Source organism: Synchiropus splendidus, chromosome 1 (assembly GCF_027744825.2).
Source record: "Synchiropus splendidus isolate RoL2022-P1 chromosome 1, RoL_Sspl_1.0, whole genome shotgun sequence".
NCBI lineage: Eukaryota > Metazoa > Chordata > Actinopteri > Syngnathiformes > Callionymidae > Synchiropus > Synchiropus splendidus.
In genome coordinates, this window is record NC_071334.1 from 21,264,356 (window position 1) to 21,285,207 (window position 20,852).

Below are 20,852 nucleotides of genomic sequence, written 5' to 3' on the forward strand. Positions count from 1 at the left end.
TCTGTCGGCTCCCTGCACGAGGATCGAAGAAGAGCACACACCTTTCCTTTTGAGCCACTGCACAGCAGGCTGGCACTTGTTTCTCTTTCCCTCCCATGGACACAAACATACTTTTCACTGATCCCTCGATGTGTAGTTTTGTGCTACACAATGTTCTGACATGTTAGCTCGTGTGATCAGTTTTTTTTTCAGTTAATAAATGAGTTTCCCTCTCAATCTCCCTGTCAGGAAGTTTCTGCGAGAGGCAAATAAAGAGAAGCCCCGTGTAGTCAGACATGAGGAGAGGCATTTGTTTTTGTCCTCTAGCAAAAGCAGCCAGAGGCTCCCTAAAATAAACAGGCTATCTGTGCAGCCCCAGGGCCGGGTCAGGGTCACTCCGCATGGCGCTCACTCGCCTGGGTCCCCCCGCCCCATCCAAACACAGTGCCTCACTTTCTCACCGACCAGAAGGCATGTTGCAGCACTAACTCCATGAGGAGGCTTTAATAGGAGCGTAAAATGTTATGACCATAATAGAAGGTTATAAAACGACAACATAACTGGTAGTATGGGAGGAGCCTGTAGAACCAGAAAGTCTGTATGGCAACAGGTATAAACACACGAGGTGAGAAATACTGTCGTGTCGCATATCACTGCTCTGGTGTTACTGCGCACATGGTTTGTGTACATGGTCATTTGTGCGTTCCTGTTTGAGTACACTTATTTTTCTTCTAACATGTAGCTTTTCAGAGTTCAACATGCTTAACTCCTCACTAAAACAGATGCAACAGATCATGTCCCTGTCTGTGTCCCTGAAGTCATTTCACCTCAACACATTTTTCACAGCATAAAGAGTCATTTAAAAGTGACACAACGACATGAGTCGGCCTCCTCTCAAGCCTTTCGGAGCTCTAAATAAAGCAAGGGGCTGAAAAGCACGGTCTTGAACACAGCCTGTGACTGTTCTCCACGCCGCCTTCGAATTTAAAATCATCACTGGAAAGACCAAACAAGGCAGCATTGTGGAGAGCAGGGAGTCGCTCAATGACTGCGTCACCTTGTCAGCGCAGGCTCGCTGAGGTAATGACACTTGATTGGTGTTTACAGGCCCAAATGTCCTCATCTGAGCCCAAGAAGGTCTTAGCTTTGTGCACTCTTTTTAGGAGGAATACACTTACGGCCTCAGCTGTGCTTGATGGGCTAAAAGGAAAAACAGGCTTGCGAAGCCATTGTGTGACTTCTGTGTCTCCGCCCGGATTCGATCGCCCATTGATTGTTCATTGATTTTGCCTAATTGTATTCTGCTTTGAGGCATTGACTGAATGCAAATCCTGTCAAAGATCCTCATCAGGACTCTTAAGAACTCATGTCTGCTCGCTGGCTCCTGCAGTAACACTATCAGAGACTGTGTGAGTTTCTCATTCTGCTCCAGTGGAAACGGAGAGTCCTTTTCCAGCCTGAGACACAGACTTACACTGCAGGGCCTCAGTGGACCTCCACAGGCGTGTGGCCCGCTACCGGCCACTGGCTCCAGGGACTCGGCGTCACGCTGCGGAGTTTGGCCCGCTGCCCTGAGCCAGCAGTGGCCGTAAACAAACTGGACTGAGAGCTGCTGGCCCAGGCCAAAGCTCTTTTCAAGATGGTGCAGTTAGCTCGCTGACCTCCGTCCAGCTCACTCCATTAACCCTGAAAAGAGTTCCACACTGCTTTCCAGTGTGGAGGTGGTAAAACCTTAATTGAGTACTTGCGGCCTAAAACACACTAATGACCGCAAGTTGCGCCTTTGTATCCACTGATGGCTGTTGTTGCTCAGGTCCTTGGCCCGAAGGAGTTTGTGCTGAAGCCAGACACTCTTGTCCCCTTAGTTCAATGAGGGCCATGACATTAATTACCCCAAAAACAACATGTTTAAAATTGCAAAACAGAAGCCCATAATGTTGCAAAAAGTAGCTGTAATTTGAAAGAGAGTCTTTGGTTTTTCATCCCAGCGTTGTGTTGTCATTCACTGTGTGCTGCAGTAGAGCCAGATGGTTTGTGTCCATCAAAGAAACAGACAGAAACAAACACAGCAGACTAGAAACTTTGTTTCAGGTTTACTTCTTTCCCCCAAATTCAAGTCCACTCCCACTGTGACAATTGCTGTTTTGTTCCTGCACAAGTGACTTAGTTAAATTCAATTTAATCAATAAAAGTGAGTCTTATTTTTGGTCATTTTTATCATTCTTTTTCCAAGATCCAAGTTTGCACAATGTTCTTAACCGCCACTTCAGGATGGTGAAGTCAACAAGGCCAGTAGCAAATTTCACAGTGAGAAATGTCGGTAAACAACACAATTGAATGATTCAGCGAAACACTGCAGTTGACCTGATGTATTTAATACAAAACGTCGAGTGATTCAGCTATTTACTCCGTCAGTGAAGGACGGTGGAAAGTTTTGATTTGGAAAATGTGAGTCAGTTTTCCCTCGAATGAACAGACCACAGCAGCCATGGAGTGAGAATGCTCTCTTTGTTTTGAAGAATAAATTGTATGTGAATTGGTGAATTCAGTATATTGTAGAGATCAAATTAGCTTTATCATTTGTTTTGTAAGAGTTGAGCTACAAGTTTAACATACATATGCTTGTCTAATGAACCTTATTGCAGCATACATATATATATATAATTTTATTTTTTTTGTTTTTTTTGTGACTTTCAATATATATTTAAAATAGCAAAATGTAACATTCATTTAAGATTCGGTCCTTCACTCTTTTGACTTCATAGGAAAGAATGTGAGCCCCTGGGAAATTTAATCATCCTCCCTTGCTGTGAGATTCTGCCGATAAAACATGGGAACATTTTTGTAATGCTGCATGCTCTCTCCTTGTCGATTACATTGCCATGTTTCTATGTAGCATGGAAGTGTTTGTAAGCTAAAATAAACTTTTTTTTACTAGGATGTGTTATAAAGAATGTAACGGTAATCTACCGCACTCTTGAACCATTATGTGGAACTGAACATGTTTGACATTGTGCTCATTCATAAGTCCCATGGCATGTGTGCAGTGCAGGACCCAGCTCTGACCTAAACAGAGGGAGTGAGGAGATACATGATCACTTTTGTAGGGAATTCTGTGGCATCGGTTTGGCTTCCCTAAAGTCAAAATCACTGCGATGTATTTACATCTGGTGTGAACGTGTGTCTGTCTGGAACACATGGACCGCAGACTACAATCACTTTGATCTGTCAAGTCTCTTTCTTCTTCTTTAGAAACATTTCCTGTTCCTCACTCATATCCTGCAGCAGGAATATGAAAATTGAACTTAGCATCTTATGACGGCGCTCTAATGTCGGAACTCTGTCTCCTGCTGGAGAGTGGAGCAGCAACGTCTGGATGTGCTTGGGATGTCAGATTAGAATCCATCCTGGGTTATAATACAGTCATTCCTTATCAATCACCCTGCCGTGTCACAGAAACCTCTGTCATGACAATTTTTGTGGCACAGATGAACATCATTCTCGTGGTCCATTTGATAACAAAATTAATTGATTCATTTATCTTTCAGGTTTTTATTTGGATGACAAATTGGTCAACACCGACAGTGTTGGTCTGTAACAGCCAGAGAGTGGACTGAGAAGCTTGTCGAGCCCATTTAAATGCAAACTAAGAATTTATGAGCAACATCCCAGTGAAAATCTTGCGAGTGCAATTTCCCACAGAAAAGCTGATGTAACGTTTTCCACCAATGCAAATGTGTTTGTTTGGAAAATCACCTCGTGCTGAAAGACCTCCAGCTCCATCTTTAACCAATTTATATTTCCATTCCGTTTCTGTTGCCCTCACATTTCAACCATGCTGCATAGAGGCTGACAAAACCTCATTTCTTCTTGTGAATCGGTTTATTTTATACATGACAGTACACTTGGTTATATTCGCTGAATTCTGATTAGACAACTGGATTTCTGCTTGAGTTTTTCACATATTTATAAATTCTCAAATTCACAATCAAAGTCGGTCATTCTGCACAAGATGTACTTCCACTGCCGATCCCTGAAACAAGAAATAAAAAATACAGTCAAATAGTCTCACGTAGAACGTAGAGTTTTTCAGCGACAAGCTGATGTGGACAAACCTCAGGACTCCACTGAATGTTGTCTGAGCCCCCCGGATGAAGTAGCCATAACTGGGAACGACCAGCTCCGCCTCTTCTCTGTGGTGTTCTGGGATGTCTGAAGTCTTCCTGCACGGACAGACGTGCAGCATTTCAGCTCATAATGTCAGTCAACGTGAGCACACTGAGAACACGTGTCCTCCAGACCCTCTCTTCCCCACAATAGCTGGCGTAACGCAGCTATTGTCTTTTTTCCACCGGCACCTGATCGCAGTCCAAGCACATCAATCTCAATTACACATGTTGAGTTCCATGTCTATCGTGATTATCCTTCAGGTACTAAAGACGGCTGGAGCTCATAACCATTCATGACTGACGTCTCGTTCTGAAAATGTACGTAATAAGCCAATGTTTGCGTCCTATCAAGACTAAGAGTGCGGGTGATAACTCATCCATTTGCTGTGTGATTAAAGCTATAACAACAGAAGTGAGGCAATGAACATTCCAAACTCCTCTCAGTACAAAGCTTGTGAGGACATACATGCAGGAGTATGGGCAGCGGCGCTTGTAGTAGCAACAGTAGAACTGCCATTCGCGGTCCAGGAGCGTTTCAAAGTACTTGCTTTGTATCCCAGCAACCAGGCCATTTCGGGTGCACGTGGACGTCCTACGAAGAGAGTGGAAAACGTATCTATCAATCAATACGATCTAATGTCAGAAAGAGTGTGCTGAAAAAGTCATGTTTACACTCAATAGGTTGTTGAAGTGAGAGGCCTGTTTATGGCCCACAGGATTCAGTGACACCACAACACTCCCTAAAATGCCAAGTCTCAGCAGCAGGGAGCACGGTACTGGTGAACGTTTGTCATGGCAACATGGACCCTGAGCTATTGATCTGATGGGCTGACGTCTGTGCCTGGGTAATTCAAAAGGGGCGAGGTAGATGGGTCATATTTCATATTTCAAAACAACATTTTTTTTCTATGTAATGTAGCCATAAGCAGCCACATTCATTCAAACCTTACACTGTTAATCCACATACGTTTGACGGCATCTAAACTGCCTGACATGAAGGGAAGTCGAAACCATCGACTGAATGATGAAGCAGAATCGAAATGGTTCCTACTGAGCAAAGCTCATTTGCATGAATTAACTTCCTCACTCTAGACAACTCAGTCAGGCAATTTTTCTAGATGGATTTTCACCTTGACATCACTGCTTGACCTGCTCATTTTGAGGCAGAGGCCTGTGAAAGAAGGCTTTGAGTTTACTGCCTGCAAAAATCACAGCACAATCCTGATGGCCTTCTTTATAAGTGTTCCACAGCGCATTCATGTACGTGTGGTGTTCTCACACTGTCCACACACCTCATTTATACACTATGTGAACAACTTGCTAGAAATGTGTATTCGATGCCAAGCATGACCTAAGTCTCCAGGGCCAGATACAGTCCTGCATCAGATTTTCTTCAGCCCACAGTCTGGCAAACAAACTGCACATGTTGTCATGATTTTTTATTTATGATTGTGAATAAAAATTAATGATGCCAACGAGGTTCTTTTTCCGGAATAAAGCTGTGTTTTTCTCATTTGTCAAGGGAGAGTGGCTGGTTTTCAGGACTTCACTGTCAAGCGACACCAGTTAGGAACATGCTAAAGCAAACTGCAAGCTATTTACATGAATGCTTGAAAAATGCTCAAATTCCATCCCCATGTCAGTACTTCATTCATATAACATTAAGAAAACTCCCTGCATGGGCTGGCATTTTCTGCTAATAAGGTCCTTTAAAGTACAGTATTTGTTGTTGGTCACTTGGAACCCAGACATTATTCAAAGCACTGGAATATTTGCTTTCATCTATGGTCTGTTTTTCACCACCTCATGACAGATCAGAATGGCTTTTTATCGTGATATCATTCACAACTGTGTGAAACAGATTTTAAATCCTCCTTTCTGTCACACAAATAAGGCCAAAAGCACATTACAATTTGGGTGATGCCCCCAGATTCTTTCAGAAATACATCCAAATGTGTGACCTACCACTCCATCCCCGCTCGGCTGATGTCGTCCCACCAACAGTCACTTGGCTCCCCGAGACCCTCAGGCGTAGGCTGGCACTCAAATGACCAGAGCCGATCCGATCCATCCTGTTCACTGTAGTAGCTCCTCAGAGCCACCAGGACTTCGCCATGGGGACACTGAAAGTTAAAGCTTTGACGGTAGCCATTGACCCAGCCCATGTCCTGGTGGTCATGGGACTGAGCTGCCACAGTGGCAAACAAAGTCAGGGCCAACAGAACCAGAGCTGGACTCATGTTGAACAGCTAAGCCTCTCTGATGTACTCGCTCACATCTGCCTGAGTTTTAACCTCTCCAAATGTTTTGCTGACCAGATGTTCTGAATCCTGTTGTAATTTATGGAACAACAGATGCCAAAAGTGACGGCACTTCACATTTTAAGGTCGAATCTGGTAACGAACATTGAGAGCTTCAGCCTCAGATAAGGTGGTGCCTTAAAAACAAGAATCACTTGCCAGGGTTTCATCTGTCCCAGGAGGCCTCACACACACACACACACACACACACACACACACACACACACACACACACACACACACACACACACACACACACACACACACACACACACACACACACGTGTAACCATCTTGTTTTGGAAATTTAGAGTGTGATAATCTTTTAACAAATGCAGGGATCAGATGAGAAGACGTTTCAAATCTTTGACCGCTCCTTTGTAATGTCTAGTCAGCATCACCTCGGCCACTGAGGTTTGTCTGACTGTCTGTGTACAATGAACTTGAAAAGTTTCAGATTCACATGAAGTCTTCAGGGAATAGGTGGAATTGGACGGGGAACAAATTATTCAATTTTGGGAGAGAGCCAGATCACTGTCTGGATCCAGAAAACTTTTTAAAGGAATCGTAATTTAACATTAGGAGGTGGGACCATTTTTGGCCTTTGTGCACTGAACTCCACAAAACACTGGTCATGGCACTTGGGAAAAATTACAGGACAAGATTTGAAGAGGTGCTACGAGATATTAGAGACTGATATGATCCAGAATAGTATGGAAACCAGATTTTTTTAATCACAGGATGAGAAAAATTATTAAGGTATAAACAAGACACAGGAGTCTGAAGTGTTTCTAGGATACAGCAGTCGTGCTTTATTTCTCCTTTCAAAATAAAGATAAATGGATTCACTCCTCAGAATCTTTTAGTTGTCAATATACTGGAGAATACAGCCCACAGACAACGCTACACTGAGGTCTGTGTTTCTGAATAATCTGCATCATTTCCATTCATCATCCAAAGAAACCACCGTCTCTGGTTATTGGTGTTCAATATCAGATTTCAACTGCCCACTTGAGAGTCACAGAACAGCTCATCACTTGCTCTGACTCGCTTGAGGATGACAGCTGCCTCGCTCACCTGCTCTGCTGGAGCCATTAGGGCTTGAACGTCTTCAAGGACATGCGGACACCACCTCTGGGTGACTCCAGTAATGGACCGCCTTCCATTTACTGGCTGAGCACTCTGCCTCATTAATAATCGGCTCACACGCAAATCCTCAACACAATTTGAAGTTATTGATGTAATGTAGCATGATAGCTGATCTGTGGTCTTAGCTAATAATAATCTGTGTTTTTAAAACAGGTTTCCGGAGTAACTGTGGGAACTGCTGCTCTTTTGGAATAAAAACAAAAACAGTGGAAAAATAAAGCCGGTTTTCATGCATTTGACTTCCATTTTCCCGTTTTGCTTTTTTACATGTATTGACTTGTCCAGGTGTGTTACAAGACGGACTTTTTTCTTCCTGATTTACAGATGGGTTTCTGATGACGGTGTCAGATTCACTGATGCACAATGAGGAGACTGGAGTAACTCATCCATACAAACCAAAATGCTGCTCACCTTTTGCTCAATGGATCATTGCCTTTTATATATTCCAGAATTATGAATCTAGACGAAGAAAATCATGATGCATTTCATACATTTCAAAAGCTACTTTGAATTCTGATGTATTTTAAGGGAGAAGAAATGAACAATTTAGAAAAATAATCAAATGAGAAAGTTATGATACAGTTGCATCATAAAGGACATAAAACAATGCACCAGACAAAATGTCAGAGACAACAACAATGTCGGTTTTATCGTATTACTCTGACTCAAGGAGGGTCACATAAATACAGTCAAAGGGCCACATTTGGCCCCCAGGCCGCACTTTGCCCAGGTCTGTCCTAAATGAATCACATTATCTTCCCAATGACTCAACACAGCGCACTTTTTTTCCAATTCCAAGAGTCCATCCCACACGGTAGACATGATCTATGTTCCCAACGTGACCACATTACTCCTCTGTCGCGACATTTGAATCGCACCAGCTCAGAGAGTGTGAGAGGAGCGGGGTGACATAGGGTTGACCTGATGTTAAAAGGCTGCTCGTGTGGATCCACCAACAGATCTGCAAATGGTGAGTCAGAGCTCGCACATCTCTGCAATTTATGACTTAATAAACCCCCAAGGTCAGCATCAACATCAAACCATGGCCGTAATCCATTCCCTCAGATGTATCCTTGGCTCTAATGGTGCATTTAAATCAACTCCACGGACACATGAGCCTGATCTATAATAAATTATTTTATGCCCAAGAACAACATAACAGGCTGAGCTAATTTCATTTTTCATCAGATCGTCACTTTGTGACATCATAGCGAATGAAATCTCTTGCTTCTCCTGACCTCCACCTTCCAGCAGAAAACTGAAACTGACTTGTTCCCATCTTCAGCCTTCACTGAAAATCCTCATTCAGTCGGAGGAAATGTTTACCATCTTGGCTGATAGGTGATGGAAACATTCTGATGCTTTATTGGACGTGACACTGACTAAACTGTGATAGCAGTTAAGCTAAGTTTGTCAAACTTCAGGACTAAATCTGGACCGGCCAAATAATTCTGTTTTTGTTGGGTAGTTTATTCAAGAGCTGATTCAAAACACACAGGACGCTTGAGTGATGACATTAGAAAAGTGGATATGATCACGCTCATACCTCCACTTTATTATGAGTCCAACCAGGGACTTTTTCCATTCTTTTGCAACACTAAACAGAAATAATTCCCCCAAATTAAGAGAGAGACTGGCCATGTCACCAATTAAAAAGAGTTCTATTTGTCACTCAGATGTTCAGCCCTCAACTCGGGAATGTGTTTGCCTTGGGTCATTGACCTTGACACCCCTGTGTTAAGGGCTTAAAAAATAAAAAAAAATAAAATACCCTATATTATATAAAAAAGGGTAATGAATTCCTTTTTCATTGAGATATGTTTAAATGCAAGTTCCTACAAAGTCCTTTGTATGGAAAATTATTGTGAAAACAGAGACCCTTCTCAATGTGAACTTATGAAGGGTTGTAATGCTAAAATTATTACTGTAAGAATCAGAATCGGCTTTGCCATGGTCGGTGAGGAGGATCACACCAACTAGGAAAGTGCATAGGAATAATGTGCAAAAATAAAATAATAATATAAAAAAATAAAATAAAATAAACAACCAAGGCTGATCATGAATTTAACAGTCTGACGGTCGAGGGGAGGAAGCTGTTCCTGTGACGGGAGGTTCTGGTCTGGATGGACCGTTGCCTCCTGCCAGAGGGAAGAGGAACAAACAGTCCATGACCAGGGTGAGAAGGGTCGCCTCTGATCCGACCTGCACGTCTCTGGGTCCTGGAGACATACAGGTCATGAAGAGGTGGCAGGCTGCAACCGATCACCTTCTCAGCAGAACGTACGATGCACTGCAGTCTGCTCTTGTCATAATGCAACCATAAGATTAGTAATGAATGTTCGTGTATGGTAATTTCTGATAGGGTTTATCAACTATTATAATTTGTGGACTTCATTTAATGTTACAAAGAAGCAAGAATCATTATGATGAATTACAATGTACAATGAAGGTGTTAATAAAGAATCATAGATTAGATTACTATATTGCAAGTTATATTATACAGTAAGTGAGACAAACTATTTCTCTGTTTCAGGGGTTTTTTATGCCTCAAAATGAAATAACAAAACCAACAAAACTAGTCATTTGAAGTCTGAATATGGTAACACGTCAGAAGGCACAAGTTAATACCTTATTATTTTTAGGAGATGCCAAATATACAACTGTTTACTGAGCTACGAGACTTTGCGAGGATCTCCCTATAAACAATGAGCTCATTAGAGGCAACTGTTCGGTATCAAAAGCGCTGAAAAGATTTACACGTCTGTTGACTGTTGTTAAACCTTTCCTGCCTCCTCACCGGACCGTGGTCGGGCGTCACAGGGGAGGTGTTCCGTCACCTCCAAGGCTGGAGCGCGCACTCCAGGGTTTAATGTCCTTTTCGTCGGCTGGAGCTGGGACATGGATGAGTCGAGTCTTTGGTAGAGCGTTCTTGTGGTTTATTTCGTCGCAGTTCGAACTTCACAAGTACCGGGCACTTCTACACGTTTTCTTCCCCAGAGAGACGTCAATCTCCCGGCAGCCCCTCCCACACGCAGCGGCCACACCACACATACACGAACAGCGGCAGACACTCCACACTCACTCCTACAACACTGTTTTAAGGTTGAAAAAACACCCTGCCGTGAGCTCAGGAATCTACTCTCTGCATGTGAAGATTCAGCCTCCACATGCCGGAGATAGATCATGTTTAAAGCCTCTAAAAATAAACTCCAGCACATGAGCCGGAATAGTGCTGGTGTCACTGTAAAAGGAGTTCCACAAAAATCAATGTGGAGCAGAACCACTGCTATATATAGATGCGAGTATCCATAAAATAACAACTATTTAGAACAGAGCTGTGGGCGGCTGGAGAATGTAGGACTCATTCACAATAGCTGCTCTCACATGACTGATTTGAGCTCAGTAAGCCACCACAGTAAAGGACGTGACATCTCTGAGGAAGGTGTTTGGCTATGAGCGGAAGACTAATATTTGGGCTGCAGTGAACATCTGCTTTTCATTGTGTCCAACAGCAGCTTTCACACATGCTTGACCCCATGCTGACACTGGCAGGACACCACTCTGATATTTACACTCCAAAGTGCTGTCACGCGTTCACTGTGTTCACTCACTACTCATTTTAAATAGTTTCGTGATGAGTCTGACATCAGACTAGCACATTTCACACTTCTGTCATTCGCCACAGTGCTGTTTCCAGCATACCTCTGACATCCTGCAGCATGCCTCTGACATCCTGCTGTCAGGTGGGATTTTCATTCTGGAGACAGGTGCATTTATTGATCTCGACATTTAAGCGATGAGACGTCTCCTGCCCAGCGATAAAACCATTGCAGTTATCCCCCAGTTGTGTTCTATTTATGGCCCACAATATCATTAGGAGGAAGCGTGTTACATTTCAGAAGAGTGTAACATCCTTGTTGAACAGGACACACATGCTGAGGTGAATCCGTGATGAGTCATTTTGTACAATGTTTTTGGTGCTCTAACAAATGGTTTACAATGGAAAGGATGAGAAGTAGTAGTTAGCTTTTGCAGTTTGTATGACCGGACAATTTGATCTAAAGGGTTCTGAAAGAATATATAAAAAAATATTTAAAATTTATCCAGCATAATGAATCATTGCTGACATTAAATAAGTTTTGCTGTGAATACGTTTTTCCATGTGTGATGAAGTGCTCAGCTAGCTGACAGGCAAAAAAAACAAAAAAAAAAACACGTCCGGTTGCAGCTCCTGGATAGCGCTTTATATTAACATAGTCTTTATGAACTGCATCAGTTGTTCAATAGGAATCACTGCTGCAATGTATCAACAACAAAACACTCTCAGACATACTATATTACAAAGGTTGAAGCCAGCGCCATTAATCCTCGCATCAGATTCATTTTTGGCATTCAAAACATCCGCGTCTAATCTTACACGTTGGTCCACCTGTTCGTGTCAGCCAGTTCACGTAAGACGGTGAAGGTGATGAGTGACTCATCTGTCTGGAGTCGACTGACAGCAACTGTCCCTCTGCTTCAGGCTCTTTCACATTGTTCTCCAGATCATAGAAGGCCCCAATAAATGTTCCTAGAGAACAAGCCAGTCCAACTGAAGGACATTATAAAATCATGAACGTGACATGATTTTATAATGTAAGGAAGGAAAATAAACATTTTTTTTTTACATCAGAACTTAAATAAATGCCCCGTCAAATATCAAAATACATTTGGGTGGAAATGAAGAGAGAGTTATTTTGTTCTTGAGAATTAGAGAATTTAAAAGGGCCCCCAAAAGGGCACTTGTCTCATTCTTGGGCAACACTCTGTGTCGATCTGTGGACATCTCTTACCTCCTCTCCTGTTGCCAGTAACTATTGGTTTGCTTCAGACTCCACCATATTCATTCCCATTTTCCATTTACTAAAAGGCACGATGTGCATTGTACACATGTTAAACGCAAAAAAATGAAATGATTAGAATGAACTGGCTTTACCTTTCATGTACCATGAGAATGATGCAATGAAAGTTCTTCATAGAGAACCTAGATGAACTAAATTGAATTCCTAAAGCATTTTGTTTTATGACGTTTTTGTTTTGTTTTCCTGGAACACAGCAGTGTCAAAAGAATGGCGTTGAAAGATAAACAGCTGAAGTTGACGATTTAGGAGTTTGACCCCACGCCCTACTGATATCTCCATGTCAACTGCCACCACACGGCTGATAGTGGGGGTGGAGCAGGGATGAGGATCCAAACCTCTTATACGGCCATTCTCTTCAACAGAAAACCTATGGAATGTCCAATAGAATCTAATAATTTATTGTCTGTGCCTGAAGGTATGAAATTAGCTTCCTTGGTGTGAGATGAAGCTTTGTGAACATAATGCACTGACTTGATATGGAATTCTGATGATCGTTTCAAGATTATTTTTGTGTGTAACATACTCATGAGTGATTTCAAAATGCATGATAGATTCTCAGCAGGCAAGCATGTGTTTGTTGCATTGAGAACATGAATTACTGGATCAGAGGTTTGCACAGGTCTTCCAGCTCTCTGCAAACATTAACACATCGGCTTCTGGAAAAAGCAGAGTGGTAAAAGTAAAGCGAGGGAAATGATTGAACCTTTTCAAAGCTGACTCACAGTTGGCTGTGTATCAATCTGATAAAGCAAATGAGTCATGGAGCCATTGTTTGCTTTGATATCTGTTTATTGAATTAATCTGCACTCAACACCTCCTGCCTTCAGGTAATGGATAACGTGTGTCGCTGATGCTCATCACTGATCCCTCTGAATATTAATTCACTAATTTATCGTTTAACCCGGTTAAATGAATCCACTTCACAGTTTCAAACAGTTGAGCCATCACATCATGTTTGCATTTGCTGCTCACTGACAAAGGGGGTGTCAGATGATAGATGGTATTATTTAAAAAATAGTCAAATAAAAAACCAATACATTGTACATGTTTTGGACAGGAAAATAAAATAAACAAAACAATCTGAGGAGATTATTCATCCATAAGGCTCAGCCATGATTCACCTGGGGACTTGTTTGGGAATGATTCCTTATAGATCCACTGCTGAGCCGTGGGAGAACGGAAAACAACAGACTTGCTTGCCACAACCGCTTTCTAACAGCTCATCACACACGAGCAGTCACATTCATAGCTGCATTCGCATCATGTTTTTACATGAATCACGCTGATGCTATTGACTCCAGGTCATAATACTCATAAATCCAAGTAATCTGTCCAGAATATGCAACTCTCTGAATGATGGATGTGATTCCGCGCAGTAGTTGCCCCTCTCTATACATTAGTCAGTTTGACTGGTCACCTGCCACCTCACCAGTCAGTTGTTTTACTGAAGAATTTGCAGTGATTGTGTTTTTTAAATGTTTTCTGTCATGGAAAGGGTTTTTGTGTTAAGTGATCTAGAGGGTGTAGATATGCTAAACATACCACTCCCTCCCTCCACATTTTTTTTTAAGAAGTAGAATTACAAAAGAGGGCAAAGTGTGGCCCGAGGCAGAGTGAAACTAGTTTCGTCAGTTGGTATTAATATTTGAACAACCCTTCTGTTGATGATTTCCAATGTATATTTACTTTTTCATTTTTATTATTGTGCATTCCATTGTGTGAAATTCTCTTTTTTTATATATTGGGAATATATTTATCTTCAAACATATCTATTTGATTTACACTACATCTATATTATTGGCTTAAATTCAACATGTTGCTGCATGAACCAACTTTTTTGACCATGGTTGGAAAAAACACAAAATTGCAGGAAACACATGGATGAAAGCAGAAGTATTGAGAGAGTGTCGAATGCCTCCATGCCAGCATGGAAGCAGGACGTTATGGGAGCGAAATAATAAATAAATGGGAGATTGAGAAGCTAGTATAAGAGAGCCAAGTCGTCTGATGAATTAAAGTGGCATTAGATGTTTATAGTTGCCCGTTCAGTTCAGGTCTCCGATTGCTTAGATAGCTGAAGTGATGTCACAAATAAGTCATCGCCTCAGCAGTATTGTCGCATACTCAACACAATTATCAGTCAGTAACTGTGAGGTAAAAACCAAAGATGATAAAATAACATCATCTCTTTGATGACTGTAAACATGACCAGTTTAAATGTTACATTACTGTATAACAACACATGAGAGACCATTGTTCCCTCAACACTCCCGAATGAGACGAAAGCAGGAGAAGTCACTGGAACTAATTCACTCCATGATATGTCTCTGCTGGTAATTATGAATGAATAGTGAGCCAGCGACTCCCTCAAACACAAGTCCCTCTGGTATGTGGAGGTTACACAACTGCCACAGGCCAAAAGGCCCCGCAGCGGGTTCCATTTTTACTTCAGACCTTTGGTGTTTAATAGCGCCTCACTGATGAAATCAAGAGTCTGAGCAAAAGGCCACAACAATAACCTGAACTAAACAAATCACTCAGCTGGAGGCGGTAAGCTCATTGGAGCAAGAGGTCTTATAGGAATAAGCCGCTGTGACCAAGAGACAGTGACATACTGTCCTCTGTGATGTGACTTCACTGATGCCGAGATGATTTATTGTTATCGTGAAGATGAAACTGATTGATAGTCAGCATGGCTGGGAGGCTGCAGCGTGGATAAGAACGATAAAAGAGAGACAGACTGACAGGCTTTCTAAAACTCTCTTCTTGAGGCTCCTAAGTACCAGGGTGAAAAACAAAACAAAAGTGCCCTTATCAACAGCCTTGTCAGGATGAACTAGTTGCGAGCTTGCTGCAGTGAGGACACTGACCTTTATCAACAAGGACGAATTCTGAAGGTTGTACAGCGGCCATCTTTCCATGTGTTTGGAGATACTGGACACCATCCGCCACACAGCTGAAAACTGTCAAAGGTTGGCTCAGAATGAATGACAGACTATAAAAATAATAGCACCAGGCGCTGACAGCCAATACAGAAGAAAGGTTTCATAATGGATGGGAACCAAAGATATTTCAATTTGTTCTCACCTGCAAATTCATATGATGTTAAAAAGCTTTGGGATGATGATGATGATGACAATGAGTGTTCGGTTGAAACCTTGTTTTGTGGCATTTTAATGGAAAATATCATCTTGCAAGCATCCATAATTTAATCTGCTGCAGCCAGTTGGCCATGTAATCACCATCTTATATGCAAGCGGACAATTGGAACTGTGATCCAGATTGTTTTCCAGCCTCTCAGGGCGCCTGTGGACTGAAGCCATTTCACTGATTACTGCATTCATACTTTCTTCTCGAGGCCAAGCTGAGATTTTGAGATATATTTGAAATTCAAATCCAAAAACTGTGTGATGTCTGCTTCAAAGGAAAGCAAGGTCAGGTGTATGTTTCTGTTCTGCCAGTGATGATCACTGAGGAGTGAAGTGTGGAGGTGGGAAAAGGCAAAAAGAGGAATCCAAATATATCCAGGTCACTTCGTTTATGTACTTTTCTATTTTCATTTGGACAAATCCCATTACCAAACCAACCCTTCAGGAAGACAGTACGGATGGAATTAACCTTCCTTCTGCATAAACCTGTGTTAAATCTGCGGATCAATAACATACCCTCATGATGTGACGGTTTTCTCACTTCAGACTGGCACACCTGGATACTGAGAAGGATGGAAGGAAAGTGCCTGCTATTGTGAGCTAGTGTTAGTGTGAACTAAACAAGTGTTGAGGAGCTGTCTGAGATGAGCAGTGGTGAAATCCCTAAAATCACCAACCACTGAGCCTGCTAACTTTCGACTGCTCCCAAAACTCTGGTGGGGTGTTTGCAGTAATGCGAAAGAGTGAACCTCCTTTATTTACCATCAGGTACAGTTCCATCAATGACGACTAGATAGAGTTGGAATGCACAGTTGCATAGAGTTCGGAAGAGGCTTGGAAAAAGAAAACCAGTGAGCTGAATTTTGACCTTGGGATTCATCTTGATTTACTTCAACAAAACACATGTATGAATAATATTTTCCTACTCATTTATTCCAATCTTAGATCTAAGTCTGAGACTCTAACCCAAACCATTCCTGTGTCCTCATTGGCTGTGATTTGTTACCAAAGCTTTCAGCAGGATAGTGACGGCAAACAGAAAGCAGAAGTACATTTTGGGTTACCCAGGACTGTGGCGGAAAAGTGCGGGATCACAAACATTTTACCCAGTTCACTATAATGGGACTAATAAAGGACATCTAATCTAATCTAATCTAATCTAATAATGGAAAATGATGTGACGCACAGTTCATTGATTTTGCCGTGCAAACCCAGACATTCACACCCCCAATTGCCCTGCAGGACTTCCTCCCATCACTGCTCTCTCCTGCTGATGTGCTGCAGCTCTTGCTTTGCTGCCTCGTTCTCTTCCTAACTGAATCAAGTGCTTCCGACGGAGCAGCACAGATCACAGCCGAGAACATCTGAGCTGTTACAGTTACAGGTATTATTATTATTTTTTACTTCAGATCATCAGGACCTGGACGATCCAAAACATCCCAATATGACTCTTCTTCTACTTGTTTCAGATCTTCCCCACTGCCATGAGGACCAAAACTAGTGGCTATTAAAAGCATTTAGGAAAGAGAGTAAATCTTTGTGATTCATAATTCAAAGTGCCCTAGAAACCATCCTGTCTGCATCCTCATTAACCTCCATTAAACAGGGTGCTGGTAATTACATGAAAAATAGCATCATCAATTTCTAGAAGAAAAAAAAACACTCGAGTGGCGCGACGCTACAAACGATTGTTAACCATCAGCCACTCCCTTTTACTTACATCCTGCCCACAGCGACAGGAAATGCAGTGGCAGGGAAACATGTAATTCAATTGAAAGCCTGACGCGCCAACATGGAACGCAGATGACTGACTTATCCATTTGACCAGTGATGGGTCAGTGGTGGCTGAAACTGCTCTAAGAGCTCATTAAAATGAACAAGATCCAGCTTTCTTCCCTCTCTTCCGCTGAGACGTCCTTCGCTTGCGTGTGCTGTGCCAGTGTTGAGCCACACGCACACATAAACGCAGACTGGTGGTTTAGATCAGGTTGAACCAGGCAGCCAGTTCAACCCTGTCACAAGGAAGCGGTGAGCCGAACACTACTGGCATCACAGTCGCGCAACAGCTACGGCAACTGCGGAGGGACAAAACTGATTGATTCACATGTCCTCTATTGTGTTTGAAGGGAACAATAAACGTGCAGTGAGCATAGGCCAGCAGGAAACACGTGCCACACATGCTTCTCTTTCTGTGACCACCTTTACCTGTGCATGGAGTAGAGAGTTGAGGGAGATCAGTAGCTTTGTTTCAGAGTAATACAGTGAGATTCATGAAGCATTATTTTTAGTTCGTGGGGTTGCACAGTTATTTTGGAGTTCCTGGGTATTATTACAACTAGGTTTTTTAGATATTAAATTGTATTTCAGTTTCACACAAATACACGAAGGAAGGACTCAGAATTTCCTGAGTACAAAGAGTACAAGGAAGAATTATTTATTTAAAAACATGCTGCACATGATAAATGTAATGCAAGAGCTTTTATATGTTATCTTTGTTATCATTTTCCAGTACATTGTCATTCTTGCTGTGACGTAAATAGTAATAATAAAACATTGAAATACACCGCGATTGTGTTTGTAAGGTTTTTTTTTTTTTCAAGTTATAAGGGGAATTGCATTGTTTTATAAGCGGAGTTATTGGCAGAGGTTGACAGGTATGAGTTGTATTCAGGTCTAATTTCTACCGAGTAACATGACAAGCGCGCAAACAATGAGAGCTTCCACGTGTCCTCATTCACACACACCTTTCTTTTTTAACGTCAAGAAGTGCCGTCCGAGATTGATTTTATCCTTAAATGCCTTGACTTCAGCGCTGAATGCTTAAGTCCACTTGCCAATCAGTATGTGACGCATGAGATTTTGCTATCTGCGATGTCAGTTCACCCAGTGCTTGCGTAAGCTTGGAATGAGCACTCTGGTTTCTTCCCACAGCCCACTGCTGTGGCTACAAAAAAATGTCACCATAAATTGTTGTTGTGAGAGATACAGATGAAAAGCTTCAAATACTTACCATGCCTGTGTCTAAAATGTGGTTCTCAGACTGGACTACACAGATGATCAAGCACGCATGCACACACAGTTACAGCTCACTAGAACTGGGAAAGGAAGGGAGACGGTTCGTATGTTGGGATGGCATATTGGGCCTCTGACACAACACAACAAGGAGAGAGCATGTAGGGAATACGCTGCGCCACAAATGTGAGGTCAAACTATGCAACCTCTGAGGGCCCACGTGTTATTCACTAAGTCAGGCAGGACCCCGAAGAGACCCCCTGCAGCTCTACATCAATCACATTAAGCTTCGCGTGAACCCCAGTCAACACATTTTGGACAACTCTAGGGATTACTCTACTCTCTTGTCTATCAGAGGAAGAACTTAGATTGAAAACTTGTCGTGTTTCTGTCAGACTCCAGATATTCCCGTTTATCATGCAGGAGCAGTCTGTCTGTGCTGGGCTAATCCATCCTAAAACAAACCAGCCTTATCAATGACCCAGAACTCCTTGACACTCTCGAGAACGACTGGATGGGAATATCTGTCTGACTCCCAATGCTAATACAGAAGGAGGGTCAGAGAGGGAGAAAGCTCATCTGTGAACTTGGATCTGCTTCTATTTTGAGGCACCCTCTGCATGTTTAGAAATAATTACACATGAATACAGTGTCTTGAAAAGTCTCCAAGAATCCATCCAGAGATTAACGACATTAAAGAGGGATTACACTATGTGATCTATGCCGAGTATAATTAACATTTACATGAACAGGACGAGGCAGTGGTTACCTGAAAACATATCTATGTGTGTAGGAAACTTTATTACTGCTTCAATGACACTGACTGGTTTTTGTTTTAGAATCCATTATATGGCAGCTACATTTTAACTGTGAAAAACTGGAGAGCAAGTACTAAAGAAGTGAGTGACTGCAGGAACTGACTGTATATTTGTTGATATAACATAAAAACCAGGTGCCACAGTCTGAGTCCAAAATGACAGGAAAGTGCCACGACACGGTTTAAACCCTCCAGTTCATCTGAAACAATCCAATCATAAAGAAGTAAGAGGAATTAGCGATGAAACAAATCCTATCTGGCTTGCTCAACATGAAGCCTCCAAGGAAGGCCTCTGGCTCTGCAGCTGTCTGCATAGATACACTATTGTTGACCTTCTGATGTCCAGCTCTCACACAGCATTCCTGATTCCATCCACAACCTATCTCAGAATACTGCACCTCCTGGTAATCTTGGCAAACCCTTGATCTGTGTCAACAAGGGCCCGCTATGTTATCACTGCCTGATCAATAGACACATGAAGGAGTGTTTGACATTGTTTCAGGAGCAGCAGTCAAGTGGTTACATCTATGAAGGAAAGTTTTAGCAAAATGTGATTGTTACCTCAATGTTTTATTTTTTAGAAAACTGCGTGGGAGAATTATAGTGACAGCTGAGACTATATTAAGAAGAGCCATTCTTTCTTTCAGCATCTGTGTTTATGTTCTCAACAGAAGTCACAATATTCAATGTTGCGAAACAAACATGAGCAATGAACAAACATACATGCACTAGGTTGTTGATATTTTCAGTGTGTCGCTATTGAAAAGTCTCTATTGTAAAGTGAGGACAGTGAAAGAAAAGCATCCAAAGTGGGATTGGCTGGTGGTCACTGTTGACATTTATGAATAAAGTGATGTGTTAGAGCACAGGCTAATCTTTTAGTGGCTGTTTTATGAACCACTATGGTGACTTGAGAGATTGTCTGCAGGTCGAGGAGGACGCAGCCAACAATAGCTCTTGTGACATGATCTTAATATCTACACCTCTACAGTGGACACATATATCTGGCCCGCCCATGGCATTGAGATTAGCCTTTAGGCCACAGCAGTGTTTCTAAAAACACGAAATAACCCAAACCTGCAGTTTGGTTTACAGGTTATGTAACATTACTTATTTTGTTCAGGCATTAATAAACGCTATGTAATGTTAATTACCTATTCATACTGGCCTTATGTCAAGGTTGTTTGTATTTGGATTTATAAATCTATTTTAGTTCTCCTTCCTGAACTGAAACATAACCCTGTTTCTACAAAAATGTAGATGCAATTCCACTTTGTCCTTGAGTATGGATGGATCTCTTCACAGGGTCATTCAAGATGGCCACTATATAATACACACATCCATCGCCAGTTAACCAGCACTCAGTCCTGTTCAGG

At 42.0% G+C, this 20,852-nt stretch overlaps 1 protein-coding gene across 1 annotated transcript; it reads right to left on the reverse strand.

Annotated features, from left to right (window-relative positions):
* Window positions 1–3,599: 3,599 nt before the first annotated feature.
* On the reverse strand, window positions 3,600–6,465 carry dpt (dermatopontin). The gene is made up of 4 exons (XM_053851490.1): window positions 6,114–6,465; window positions 4,615–4,740; window positions 4,095–4,202; window positions 3,600–4,012 (listed from the first exon to the last, which is right to left on the reverse strand). Exons 1-4 carry the CDS (start codon window positions 6,386–6,388, stop codon window positions 3,946–3,948), a joined length of 576 nt encoding a protein of 191 aa, XP_053707465.1. The 5' UTR covers window positions 6,389–6,465; the 3' UTR covers window positions 3,600–3,945.
* Window positions 6,466–20,852: the final 14,387 nt, after the last annotated feature.